Raw genomic sequence first — 14397 nt, forward strand, 5'->3', positions numbered from 1 at the left:
TTACAATGTAGGTTTACCTATAACGTAGGTTTACAATGTAGGTTTACAATGTCCAACCAATGTTGGCATATGTCCAACACTGGTAGGAAACCATTTGGTGTTTTTTAATGGTTTCAGCCACCCTACGAAATTGAGGAATCAGTACCAGAATTCTTATGAACATGTTTTCCCATCAGAGCATTACCAGATCAAACCTAACAGATCTGTTTCTGTGATAAATGATCATTTGAACGTAAAAAACATCGAATCATCTCTAGAGAAGTCTTTCAGAATGTTTGCCGAGGCCTCTTAGAGAAGCTCTGCCAAACCGATAGAGATGAAGCTGTATATCTCTCAGGCCTAAGCCTTTGGAAATCGATGTTGACCTATCTGTCATGACTGAGGTTAGATACACAGGAAGCACCTACTTTTGGTCATATCTTTTATCGACAATCCATTTCAAAGCTTTTGTGGTGCAGTCCCTTCAGTGCTGCAAGGAGTATTTAGAAGGAGGAATAACGATCTGATCCGTCCGTGATAGCCATAGTAATGTAGCCACAGTAATGTAGCCATAGTAATGTAGCCACAGTAATGTAGCCATAGTAATGTAGCCACAGTAATGTAGCCACAGTAATGTAGCCACAGTAATGTAGCCATAGTAATGTAGCCATAGTAATGTAGACATAGTAATGTAGCCATAGTAATGTAGCCACAGTAATGTAGCCATAGTAATGTAGCCACAGTAATGTAGCCACAGTAATGTAGCCATAGTAATGTAGCCATAGTAATGTAGCCACAGTAATGTAGCCATAGTAATGTAGCCATAATAATGTAGCCATAGTAATGTAGCCATAGTAATGTAGACATAGTAATGTAGCCATAGTAATGTAGCCACAGTAATGTAGCCATAGTAATGTAGCCACAGTAATGTAGCCACAGTAATGTAGCCATAGTAATGTAGCCATAGTAATGTAGCCACAGTAATGTAGCCACAGTAATGTAGCCATAGTAATGTAGCCATAATAATGTAGCCATAGTAATGTAGCCATAGTAATGTAGACATAGTAATGTAGCCACAGTAATGTAGCCATAGTAACGGAGCTATAGTAATGTAGCCACAGTAATGTAGCCATAGTAATGTAGCCATAGTAATGGAGCTGTAGTAATGTAGCCATAGTAATGTAGCCACAGTAATGTAGCCATAGTAATGTAGCCATAGTAATGTAGCCACAGTAATGTAGCCATAGTAATGTAGCCATAGTAATGTAGCCATAGTAATGTAGCCACAGTAATGTAGCCACAGTAATGTAGCTTATAGTAATGTAGCCACAGTAATGTAGCCACAGTAATGTAGCCATAGTAATGTAGCCATAGTAATGTAGACATAGTAATGTAGCCATAGTAATGTAGCCACAGTAATGTAGCCATAGTAATGTAGCCACAGTAATGTAGCCACAGTAATGTAGCCATAGTAATGTAGCCATAGTAATGTAGACATAGTAATGTAGCCATAGTAATGTAGCCACAGTAATGTAGCCATAGTAATGTAGCCACAGTAATGTAGCCACAGTAATGTAGCCATAGTAATGTAGCCATAGTAATGTAGCCACAGTAATGTAGCCACAGTAATGTAGCCATAGTAATGTAGCCATAATAATGTAGCCATAGTAATGTAGCCATAGTAATGTAGCCATAGTAATGTAGACATAGTAATGTAGACACAGTAATGTAGCCATAGTAATGTAGACATAGTAATGTAGCCATAGTAATGTAGCCACAGTAATGTAGCCATAGTAATGTAGCCATAGTAACGTAGCCATAGTAACGTAACCATAGTAATGTAGCCATAGTAACGGAGCCATAGTAACGGAGCCATAGTAACGGAGCCATAGTAATGTAGCCATAGTAACGTAGCCATAGTAACGTAACCATAGTAATGTAGCCATAGCAATGTAGCCATAGTAACGGAGCCATAGTAACGTAGCCATAGTAACGTAGCCATAGTAACGTAACCATAGTAACGTAGCCATAGTAACGGAGCCATAGTAACGGAGCCATAGTAACGTAGCCACAGTAATGTAGCCATAGTAATGTAGCCATAGTAATGTAACCATAGTAATGTAGCCATAGTAATGTAGCCATAGTAATGTAGCCATAGTAATGTAACCATAGTAATGTAGCCATAGTAATGTAGCCATAGTAATGTAGCCACAGTAATGTAGCCATAGTAATGTAGCCATAGTAACGGAGCCATAGTAATGTAGCCATAGTAATGTAGCCATAGTAATGTAACCATAGTAACGTAACCATAGTAATGTAGCCATAGTATCGGAGCCATAGTAACGGAGCCATAGTAACAGAGCCTTAGTAACGGAGCCTTAGTAACGGAGCCTTAGTAACGGAGCCTTAGTAATGGAGCTATAGTAACGGAGCTATAGTAACGGAGCTATAGTAACGGAGCTACTATAGTAACGGAGCTACTATAGTAACGGAGCTACTATAGTAACAGAGCTACTATAGTGACGGAGCTATAGTCACGGAGCTATAGTAACAGCGCTATATTCACGGAGCTATAGTCACGGAGCTATAGTCACGGAGCTATAGTAACGGAGCTATAGTAACGGACGTATAGTAACTGAGCTATAGTAACGGAGCTATAGAAATTGAGCTATAGTCACGGAGCTATAGTAACGGAGCTATAGTAACGGAGCTATAGTAACGGAGCTATAGTAACGGAGCTATAGTAACGGAGCTATAGTACCGGAACTATAGTAATGGAACTATAGTAACTGATCTATATTCACAGAGCTATAGTCACGGAGCTATAGTCACGGAGCTATAGTCACGGAGCTATAGTAACGGAGCTTTAGTAACGGAGCTATAGTAACGGAGCTATAGTAACGGAGCTATAGTAACGGAGCTATAGTCCCGGAGCTATAGTCACGGAGCTATAGTCACGGAGCTATAGTCACGGAGCTATAGTAACGGAGCTATACTAACGGAGCTTTAGTAACGGAGCTATAGTCACGGAGCTATAGTAACGGAGCTATTGTAACGGAGCTTTAGTAACGGAGCTATAGTAACGGAACTATAGTAACTGATCTATATTCACAGAGCTATAGTCACGGAGCTATAGTAACGGAGCTATAGTAACGGAGCTATAGTAACGGAGCTTTAGTAACGGAGCTATAGTAACGGAACTATAGTAACTGATCTATATTCACAGAGCTATAGTAACGGAGCTATAGTCACGGAGCTATAGTCACGGAGCTATAGTAACGGAGCTATAGTAACGGAGCTATAGTATTGGCCACCTGCAAGTTGCAAGCTGCATCCATGATTATTTAAACCCCCCACAGCCAATCCCTTCGCCCCCTAACCCCCACAACTATGTCACCAGCTTTTCTCCCCAACGCTCTGACCGTCTCAGACTAGGCTAGCTGTTTAGACCTTAGCTACACCTTTTTACTCCCAGCAGGACACGCTCCCGCCAAAAACCACATCATGAAAATCATAATTCATAAATTGGAGACATAATTTTCAAAACAACCCAGCTGTGATTTGTCAAGGGGAGAAAGACAGAACGCCTAGTCTGAATGACTAGTCCAGCCACCTGCCACCCTCCCCCTACCGTGCCCCCCTACTGTGTCCCCCTACCATGTCCCCCCCTACCATGTCCCCTCCCAACCATGTCTCCCCTTACCATGTCCCTCCCTCCCTCTACCATGTCCCCCCTACCATGTCCCCCCCCCTACCATGTCCTCCCCTACCATGTCCCCCCTACCATGTCCCTCCCTCCCCCTACCATGTCCCCCTACCATGTCCCTCCCTCCCCCTACCATGTCCCCTCCCAACCATGTCTCACCTTACCATGTCCCTCCCTCCCTCTACCATGTCCCCCTACCATGTCCCCCTACCATGTCCCCCTACCATGTCCCACCCCCTACCATGTCCCCCCTACCATGTCCCTCCCCCCTACCATGTCCCCCTACCATGTCCCTCCCTTCCCCTACCATGTCCCCCCCTACCATGTCCCCCCTACCATGTCCCCCCTACCATGTCCCCCTACCATGTCCCCCCTACCATGTCCCTCCCCCTACCATGCCCCCCTAACATGTCCCTCCCCCTACCATGTCCCCCTACCATGTCCCTCCCTCCCCTACCATGTCCCCCTACCATGTCCCCCTACCATGTCCCTCCCTCCCCTACCATGTCCCCCTACCATGTCCCCCCCTACCATGTCCCCCTACCATGTCCCCCTACCATGTCCCCCCCTACCATGTCCCTCCTTTCCCTACCATGTCCCCCTACCATGTCCCTCCCCCTACCATGTCCCCCTCCCTACCATGTCCCTCCCCCCCTACCATGTCCCCCCCTACCATGTCCCTCCCTCACCCTACCATGTCCCCCCCTACCATGTCCGCCCCTACCATGTCCCTCCCTCCCCCTACCATGTCCCCCTACCATGTCCCTCCCTCCCACTACCATGTCCCTCCCTCCCTCTATCATGTCCTCTCACTCCCCTACCATGTCCCCTCCTCTCCCTACCATTTCCCCTCCCTCCCCCTACCATGTCCCTCCCTCCCCCTACCATGTCCCCCCCTACCATGTCCCCCTACCATGTTCCCCCTACCATGTGTCCCCCCTACCATGTCCCCTCCCTACCATGTCCCCCCTACCATGTCCCCCTACCATGTCCCTCCCTCCCTCTACCATGTCCCCCTACCATGTCCCCCCTACCATGTCCCCTCTACCATGTCCCCCTACCATGTCCCTCCTTTTCCCTACCATATCCCCCCCTACCATGTCCCCCCCTAACATGTCCCCCTACCATGTCCCTCCTTCCCCTACCATGTCCCCCCCTACCATGTCCCCCTACCATGTCCCCCCTACCATGTCCCTCCTTCCCCCTACCATGTCCTCCCCTACCATGTCCCCCCTACCATGTCCCCCCCTACCATGTCCCTCCCTCCCCTACCATGTTCCCCCCCTACCATGTCCCCCCCTACCATGTCCCTCCCTCCCACTACCATGTCCCTCCCTCCCTCTATCATGTCCTCTCACTCCCCCTACCATGTCCCCCCTACCATGTCCCCCCTACCATGTCCCTCCCTCCCCTACCATGTCCCCCCTACCATGTCCCCCCCCCTACCATGTCCCCCTACCATGTCCCCCTACCATGTCCCCCTACCATGTCCCTCCTTTCCCTACCATGTCCCCCTACCATGTCCCTCCCCCTACCATGTCCCCCCTACCATGTCCCTCCCCCTACCATGTCCCCCCTACCATGTCCCTCCCTCACCCTACCATGTCCCCCCTACCATGTCCCCCTACCATGTCCCTCCCTCCCCTACCATGTCCCCCCCTACCATGTCCCTCCCTCCCACTACCATGTCCCTCCCTCCCTCTATCATGTCCTCTCACTCCCCCTACCATGTCCCCTCCTCTCCCTACCATTTCCCCTCCCTCTCCCTACCATGTCCCTCCTTCCCCCTACCATGTCCCCCCTACCATGTCCCCCCTACCATGTCCCCCCCCTACCATGTCCCTCCTTCCCCTACCATGTCCTCCCCCTACCATGTCCCCCTACCATGTCCCCCTACCATGTCCCTCCCTCCCCCTACCATGTTCCCCCCTACCATGTCCCCCCTACCATGTCCCTCCCTCCCCCTACCATGTCCCTCCCTCCCACTACCATGTCCCTCCCTCCCTCTATCATGTCCTCTCACTCCCCCTACCATTTCCCCTCCTCTCCCTACCATATCCCCTCCCTCTCCCTACCATGTCCCTCCCTCCCCCTACCATGTCCCCCTTCCATGTACCCCCTACCATGTCCCCCTACCATGTCCCTCCCTCCCCTACCATGTCCCTCCCTCCCCTACCATGTCCCTCCCTCCCCCTACCATGTCCCCTCCTCTCCCTACCATTTCCCCTCCCTCCCCCTACCATGTCCCCTCCCTCCCCCTACCATGTCCCTCCCTCCCCTACCATGTCCCTCCCTCCCCCTACCATGTCCCCCCTGCCATTTCCCTCCGTCCCCTACCATGTCCCTCCCTCCCCTACCATGTCCTCTCACTCTCCGTACCATGTCCCCTCCCTACCCCTACTCTGTCCCCCTCTCCCTACCATGTCCCTCCCTCCCCTACCATGTCCCCCCCTGCCATTTCCCTCCATCCCCCTACCATGTCCCTGCCTCCCCTACCATATCCCCCCCTCCCCTTCCTCCCCCTCCATGTCTTCTCCCTCCCCTACCCTCCCCTGCCTCCCCCTACCATGTCCCTCCCTCCCCTACCATGTCCCTGCCTCCCCCTACCATGTCCCCCTCCCCTTCCTCCCCCTCCATGTCTTCTCTCCCTCCCTCCCCCTACCCTCCCCTTCCTCCCCTACCATGTCCCTCCCTCCCCCTACCATGTCCCTTCCTCCCCCTACCATATCCCCCTCCCCTCCCCTTCCTCCCATGTCTCCATGTCTTCTCTCCCTCCCTCTAACATGTACCTCCTCACTCCTCCCCTTCCACACCTCTCCATAAATGATCCACTATTATTTATAGACATGTGGTTGTCATTTTTTGGTTTCCTAAACACTTAATCATTATGTCAGATAGTGTTCTGGTGAGACATGTCAATCACTATGTTCTGGTGAGACATGTCAATCACTATGTTCTGGTGAGACATGTCAATCACTATGTTCTGGTGAGACATGTCAATCACTATGTGGGTACTATTTACGGTATCGTCTCTATTATTGTATATGCTTAGAAAACAATCTATTTATGAAACTCTGTCCACTTTGGAAGGCTAATTTGACTTTCTCTGTCCGCTACAGGGAATGTTCATGTACATTACAAACCGTCATGAGTTTGGAAGGCTAATTTCCACAGCTAACTTTAACACATCACATTACAACAGTGATCTGTGGCAAATATTTGAGAATCCAGTGGTAAGTCCTCATATCCTCCCTCCCTGCTTTTGTTTGATTTGTGTGTATATATACGTTTTAAGATATGGTAACCGTGAGATACGATTACCCTTTTTGTCTGATTCATTTGTAGTGATGAAAAATATGATGTACTGTAAATATGCAGTGAACTCTGCTTCGCTGAAAAGGATCTGTGATTTACTGACTGAGAGTTCTGGGTTTTGTCTGGGAGTGTCTGGTGAGAGGGGAGTGTCTGGTGAGAGGGGAGTGTCTGGTGAGAGGAGTGTCTGGTGAGAGGAGAGCAGAGTTTCTGGTGAGAGAGGAGTGTCTGGTGAGAGGAGAGTGTCTGGTGAGAGGAGAGTGTCTGGTGAGAGGAGAGTGTCTGGTGAGAGAGGAGTGTCTGGTGAGAGGAGTGTCTGGTGAGAGGAGAGCAGAGTTTCTGGTGAGAGAGGAGTGTCTGGTGAGAGGAGAGTGTCTGGTGAGAGGAGAGTGTCTGGTGAGAGAGGAGTGTCTGGTGAGAGGAGAGTGTCTGGTGAGAGGAGAGTGTCTGGTGAGAGAGGAGTGTCTGGTGAGAGAGGAGTGTCTGGAAGTGTCTGGTGAGAGGAGAGTGTCTGGGAGTGTCTGGTGAGAGGGGAGTGTCTGGTGAGAGGAGAGTGTCTGGGAGTGTCTGGTGAGGGGAGTGTCTGGTGAGAGGAGAGTGTCTGGTGAGAGGAGAGTGTCTGGGAGTGTCTGGTGAGAGGGGAGTGTCTGGTGAGAGGGGAGTGTCTGGTGAGAGGAGAGTGCCTGGTGAGAGGAGAGTGTCTGGGAGTGTCTGGTGAGAGGGGAGTGTCTGGTGAGAGGAGAGTGTCTGGTGAGAGGAGAGTGTCTGGTGAGAGGAGAGTGTCTGGGAGTGTCTGGTGAGAGGGGAGTGTCTGGTGAGAGGAGAGTGTCTGGGAGTGTCTGGTGAGAGGGGAGTGTCTGGTGAGAGGAGAGTGTCTGGGAGTGTCTGGTGAGAGCAGAGTGTCTGGTGAGAGGAGAGTGTCTGGGAGTGTCTGGTGAGAGCAGAGTGTCTGGGAGTGTCTGGTGAGAGGAGAGTGTCTGGGAGTGTCTGGTGAGAGCAGAGTGTCTGGGAGTGTCTGTTGAGAGCTGAGTGCCAGAGGATAAGCCGTGAGAGGTATGCAGGTCAGTGAACTCTCTATCTCTCTCTCAGGACTGGAAGGAGAAATACATCCACCCCAACTACACACGCATCTTCACAGAGAACTACCTAGAAGAGGTGTGTATATCTTAAGTTACAGAGATACAGTCATGTGAAAAGTAAGTGTCTCTAGCCATGGATCCCAGAGTGAGGTCCTAAGTGACTCAGTGCCTGTCTCTAGTGACTCAGTGCCTGTCTCTAGTGACTCAGTGCCTGTCTCTAGTGACTCAGGACCTGTCTGTAGTGACTCAGTACCTGTCTCTAGTGACTTAGTGCCTGTCTCTAGTGACTCACTACCTGTCTCTAGTGACTTAGTGCCTGTCTCTAGTGACTCAGTGCCTGTCTCTAGTGACTCAGTACCTGTCTGTAGTGACTCAGTACCTGTCTCTAGTGACTCAGTACCTGTCTCTAGTGACTCAGTGCCTGTCTCTAGTGACTCAGTACCTGTCTCTAGTGACTCAGTGCCTGTCTCTAGTGACTTAGTGCCTGTCTCTAGTGACTTAGTGTCTGTCTCTAGTGACTCACTACCTGTCTCTAGTGACTTAGTGTCTGTCTCTAGTGACTTAGTGCCTGTCTTTAGTGACTCAGTACCTGTCTCTAGTGACTTAGTGCATGTCTCTAGTGACTTAGTGCCTGTCTCTAGTGACTCAGTGCCTGTCACTAGTGACTCAGTGCCTGTCTCTAGTGACTCAGTGCCTGTCTCTAGTGACTCAGTGCCTGTCTCTAGTGACTTAGTGCCTGTCTCTAGTGACTCACTACCTGTCTCTAGTGACTTAGTGCCTGTCTCTAGTGACTCAGTGCCTGTCTCTAGTGACTCAGTACCTGTCTGTAGTGACTCAGTACCTGTCTCTAGTGACTCAGTACCTGTCTCTAGTGACTCAGTGCCTGTCTCTAGTGACTCAGTACCTGTCTCTAGTGACTCAGTGCCTGTCTCTAGTGACTTAGTGCCTGTCTCTAGTGACTTAGTGTCTGTCTCTAGTGACTTAGTGCCTGTCTTTAGTGACTCAGTACCTGTCTCTAGTGACTTAGTGCATGTCTCTAGTGACTTAGTGCCTGTCTCTAGTGACTCAGTACCTGTCTCTAGTGACTCAGTACCTGTCTCTAGTGACTCAGTACATGTCTCTAGTGAATCAGTACCTGTCTCTAGTGACTTAGTGCCTGTCTCTAGTGACTCAGTGCCTGTCTCTAGCAACTTAGTGCCTGTCTCTAGTGACTCAGTGCCTGTCTCTAGTGACTCAGTGCCTGTCTCTAGTGACTTAGTGCCTGTCTCTAGTGACTCACTACCTGTCTCTAGTGACTTAGTGCCTGTCTCTAGTGACTCAGTGCCTGTCTCTAGTGACTCAGTACCTGTCTGTAGTGACTCAGTACCTGTCTCTAGTGACTCAGTACCTGTCTCTAGTGACTCAGTGCCTGTCTCTAGTGACTCAGTGCCTGTCTCTAGTGACTCAGTGCCTGTCTCTAGTGACTTAGTGCCTGTCTCTAGTGACTTAGTGTCTGTCTCTAGTGACTCACTACCTGTCTCTAGTGACTTAGTGTCTGTCTCTAGTGACTTAGTGCATGTCTCTAGTGACTTAGTGCCTGTCTCTAGTGACTCAGTACCTGTCTCTAGTGTCTCAGTACCTGTCTCTAGTGACTCAGTACATGTCTCTAGTGACTCAGTACCTGTCTGTAGTGACTCAGTGCCTGTCTCTAGTGACTCAGTGCCTGTCTCTAGTGACTTAGTGCCTGTCTCTAGTGACTCACTACCTGTCTCTAGTGACTTAGTGCCTGTCTCTAGTGACTCAGTGCCTGTCTCTAGTGACTCAGTACCTGTCTGTAGTGACTCAGTACCTGTCTCTAGTGACTCAGTACCTGTCTCTAGTGACTCAGTGCCTGTCTCTAGTGACTCAGTGCCTGTCTCTAGTGACTCAGTGCCTGTCTCTAGTGACTTAGTGCCTGTCTCTAGTGACTTAGTGTCTGTCTCTAGTGACTCACTACCTGTCTCTAGTGACTTAGTGTCTGTCTCTAGTGACTTAGTGCATGTCTCTAGTGACTTAGTGCCTGTCTCTAGTGACTCAGTACCTGTCTCTAGTGACTCAGTACCTGTCTCTAGTGACTCAGTACATGTCTCTAGTGACTCAGTACCTGTCTCTAGTGACTTAGTGCCTGTCTCTAGTGACTCAGTGCCTGTCTCTAGCAACTTAGTGCCTGTCTCTAGTGACTCAGTACCTGTCTCGAGTGACTCAGTACCTGTCTCTAGTGACTTAGTGCCTGTCTCTAGTGACTCAGTGCCTGTCTCTAGTGACTTAGTGCCTGTCTCTAGTGACTTAGTGCCTGTCTCTAGTGACTCGGTACCTGTCTCTAGTGACTCGGTGCCTGTCTCTAGTGACTCGGTGCCTGTCTCTAGTGACTTAGTACCTGTCTCTAGTGACTTAGTGCCTGTCTCTAGTGACTCGGTGCCTGTCTCTAGTGACTCAGTGCCTGTCTCTAGTGACTCAGTACCTGTCTCTAGTGACTCAGTGCCTGTCTCTAGTGACTCAGTACCTGTCTCTAGTGACTCAGTACCTGTCTCTAGCCGTGGATCCCAGAGTGAGGTCCTCAGTGACTCAGTAAGTGTCTCTATTCGTGGACCTGTCTCTAGCCTATCTCTGTGTGTCTCCTGATGTCTCATCTCTCTGTTTCTCCTAAAACTCTTTAGTTCTAATTGTCTGTGTCGATCTCCTCTAGCCATGTCCAGATGTGTTCTGGTTCCCGGTCTTCACGGAGCGAGCCTGTGATGAGCTGGTGGAGGAGATGGAACACTACGGGTCCTGGTCTGGAGGCAACCACGAGGTCAGAGGTCAAACGTAGCACATAGTACATACTGTAAAATGATGTGGTGGTGAACCTATAGGCCTTCAGTGGTGAACCTATAGACCCTTCAGTGGTGAACCTATAGACCTTCAGTGGTGAACCTATAGGCCTTCAGTGGTAAACCTATAGGCCTTCAGTGGTAAACCTACAGGCCTTCAGTGGTGAACCTATAGGCCTTCAGTGGTGAACCTACAGGCCCTTCAGTGGTGAACCTACAGGCCCTTCAGTGGTGAACCTATAGGCCTTCAGTGGTGAACCTATAGGCCCTTCAGTGGTGAACCTATAGACCTTCAGTGTGTGAACCTATAGGCCTTCAGTGTGTGACAGGTTACTATAGTGGTGAACCTATAGTTCTTCAGTGGTGAACCTATAGGCCTTCAGTGGTGAACCTATAGGCCCTTCAGTGGTGAACCTATAGACCTTCAGTGTGTGAACCTATAGGCCTTCAGTGTGTGACAGGTTACTATAGTGGTGAACCTATAGGTCTTCAGTGGTGAACCTATAGGCCTTCAGTGGTGAACCTATAGGCCCCTCAGTGGTGAACTTCAGTGGTGAACCTATAGACCTTCAGTGGTTAACCTATAGGCCTTCAGTGGTGAACCTATAGACCTTCAGTGGTGAACCTATAGACCTTCAGTGGTGAACTTCAGTGGTGTAGTGGAGGGTAAACACTAAGGGCCAGTGGTGTAGTGGAGGGTAAACACTAAGGGCCAGTAGTGTAGTGGTGTAGTGGAGGGTAAACACTAAGGGTCAGTGGTGTAGTGGAGGGTAAACACTAAGGGCCAGTGGTGTAGTGGAGGGTAAACACTAAGGGTCAGTGGTGTAGTGGAGGGTAAACACTAAGGGCCAGTAGTGTAGTGGAGGGTCAACACTAAGGGCCAGTGGGTTAGTGGAGGGTAAACACTAAGGGCCAGTAGTGTAGTGGAGGGTAAACACTAAGGGCCAGTAGTGTAGTGGTGTAGTGGAGGGTAAACACTAAGGGCCAGTAGTGTAGTGGAGGGTAAACACTAAGGGCCAGTGGTGTAGTGGAAGGTAAACACTAAGGGCCAGTTGTGTAGTGGAGGATAAACACTAAGGGCCAGTGGTGTAGTGGAGGGTAAACACTAAGGGCCAGTAGTGTAGTGGTGTAGTGGAGGGTAAACACTAAGTGTCAGTGGTGTAGTGGAGGGTAAACACTAAGGACCAGTAGTGTAGTGGAGGGTCAAAACTAAGGGTCAGTGGTGTAGTGGAGGGTAAACACTTATGGTCAGTGGTGTAGTGGAGGGTAAACACTAAGGGCCAGTGGTGTAGTGGAGGGAAAACACTAAGGGCCAGTAGTGTAGTGGAGGGTAAACACTAAGGGCCAGTGGTGTAGTGGAGGGTAAACACTAAGGGTCAGTGGTGGAGTGGAGGGTAAACACTTATGGTCAGTGGTGTAGTGGAGGGTAAACACTAAGGGTCAGTGGTGTAGTGGAGGGTAAACACTGAGGGCCAGTAGTGTAGTGGTGTAGTGGAGGGTAAACACTAAGGGCCAGTGGTGTAGTGGAGGGTAAACACTAAGGGTCAGTGGTGTAGTGGAGGGTAAACACTAAGGGCCAGTAGTGTAGTGGAGGGTAAACACTAAGGGTCAGTAGTGTAGTGGAGGGTAAACACTAATGGCCAGTAGTGTAGTGGAGGGTAAACACTAAGAGCCAGTGGTGTAGTGGAGGGTAAACACTAAGGGCCAGTGGTGTAGTGGTGTAGTGGAGGGTAAACACTAAGGGCCAGTGTTGTAGTGGAGGGTAAACACTAAGGGCCAGTGGTGTAGTGGAGGGTAAACACTAAGGGCCAGTGGTGTAGTGGAGGGTAAACACTAAGGGCCATTAGTGTAGTGGAGGGTAAACACTAAGGGCCAGTAGTGTAGTGGAGGGTAAACACTAAGGGCCAGTGGTGTAGCGGAGAGTAAACACTAAGGGCCAGTGGTGTAATGGAGGGTAAACACTAAGGCCAGTAGTGTAGCGGAGGGTAAACACTAAAGGGCCAGTGGTGTAGTGGAGGGTAAACACTAAGGGCCAGTAGTGTAGTGGAGGGTAAACACTAAGGGCCAGTGGTGTAGTGGAGGGTAAACACTAAGGGTCAGTGGTGTAGTGGAGGGTAAACACTAAGGGCCAGTAGTGTAGTGGAGGGTAAACACTAAGGGCCACTGGTGTAGTGGAGGGTAAACACTAAGGGCCAGTAGTGTAGTGGAGGGTAAACACTAAGGGCCAGTAGTGTAGTGGTGTAGTGGAGGGTAAACACTAAGGTCAGTAGTGTAGTGGAGGGTAAACACTAAGGGCCAGTGGTGTAGTGGAGAGTAAACACTAAGGGCCAGTAGTGTAGTGGTGTAGTGGAGGGTAAACACTAAGGGCCAGTAGTGTAGTGGAGGGTAAACACTAAGGGCCAGTGTGTTGTGGAGGGTAAACACTAAGGGTCAGTGGTGTAGTGGAGGGTAAACACTAAGGGCCAGTGGTGTAGTGGAGGGTAAACACTAAGGGCCAGTGGTGTAGTGGAGGGTAAACACTAAGGGCCAGTAGTGTAGTGGAGGGTAAACACTAAGGGCCACTGGTGTAGTGGAGGGTAAACACTAAGGGCCACTGGTGTAGTGGAGGTTAAACACTAAGGGTCAGTGGTGTAGTGGAGGGTAAACACTAAGGGTCAGTGGTGTAGTGGAGGGTAAACACTAAGGTCAGTAGTGTAGTGGAGGGTAAACACTAAGGGCCAGTGGTGTAGTGGAGGGTAAACACTAAGGGTCAGTGGTGTAGTGGAGGGTAAACACTAAGGGCCAGTAGTGTAGTGGAGGGTAAACACTAAGGGTCAGTGGTGTAGTGGAGGGTAAACACTAAGGGCCAGTAGTGTAGTGGAGGGTAAACACTAAGGACCAGTGGTGTAGTGGAGGGTAAACACTAAGGGTCAGTAGTGTAGTGGAGGGTAAACACTAAGGGTCAGTAGTGTAGTGGAGGGTAAACACTAAGGGTCAGTGGTGTAGTGGTGTAGTGGAGGGCAAACACTAAGGGCCAGTAGTGTAGTGGAGGGTAAACACTAAGGGCCAGTGGTGTAGTGGAGGGTAAACACTAAGGGCCAGTAGTGTAGTGGAGGGTAAACACTAAGGGCCAGTAGTGTAGTGGAGGGTAAACACTAAGGGCCAGTGGTGTAGCGGAGAGTAAACACTAAGGGCCAGTGGTGTAATGGAGGGTAAACACTAAGGCCAGTAGTGTAGCGGAGGGTAAACACTAAAGGGCCAGTGGTGTAGTGGAGGGTAAACACTAAGGGCCAGTAGTGTAGTGGAGGGTAAACACTAAGGGCCAGTGGTGTAGTGGAGGGTAAACACTAAGGGTCAGTGGTGTAGTGGAGGGTAAACACTAAGGGCCAGTAGTGTAGTGGAGGGTAAACACTAAGGGCCACTGGTGTAGTGGAGGGTAAACACTAAGGGCCAGTAGTGTAGTGGAGGGTAAACACTAAGGGCCAGTAGTGTAGTGGTGTAGTGGAGGGTAAAC

General features: G+C 49.8%; 1 protein-coding gene across 2 annotated transcripts in view; it reads left to right on the plus strand.

Annotated features, from left to right (window-relative positions):
- Positions 1-14397, plus strand: part of LOC115131010 (procollagen-lysine,2-oxoglutarate 5-dioxygenase 2-like) — a 153453-nt gene that overhangs the window by 128061 nt on the left and 10995 nt on the right. For both annotated transcript variants that reach the window (XM_065019225.1, XM_065019226.1), the window contains 3 exons: positions 6805-6918; positions 8087-8152; positions 10781-10885. In XM_065019225.1, coding sequence (XP_064875297.1) covers positions 6805-6918; positions 8087-8152; positions 10781-10885 — 285 coding nt within the window. The remainder of the gene's footprint in view (positions 1-6804; positions 6919-8086; positions 8153-10780; positions 10886-14397) is intronic.

The sequence above is a fragment of the Oncorhynchus nerka genome, linkage group LG6, assembly GCF_034236695.1.
Source record: "Oncorhynchus nerka isolate Pitt River linkage group LG6, Oner_Uvic_2.0, whole genome shotgun sequence".
Classification (NCBI taxonomy): domain Eukaryota; kingdom Metazoa; phylum Chordata; class Actinopteri; order Salmoniformes; family Salmonidae; genus Oncorhynchus; species Oncorhynchus nerka.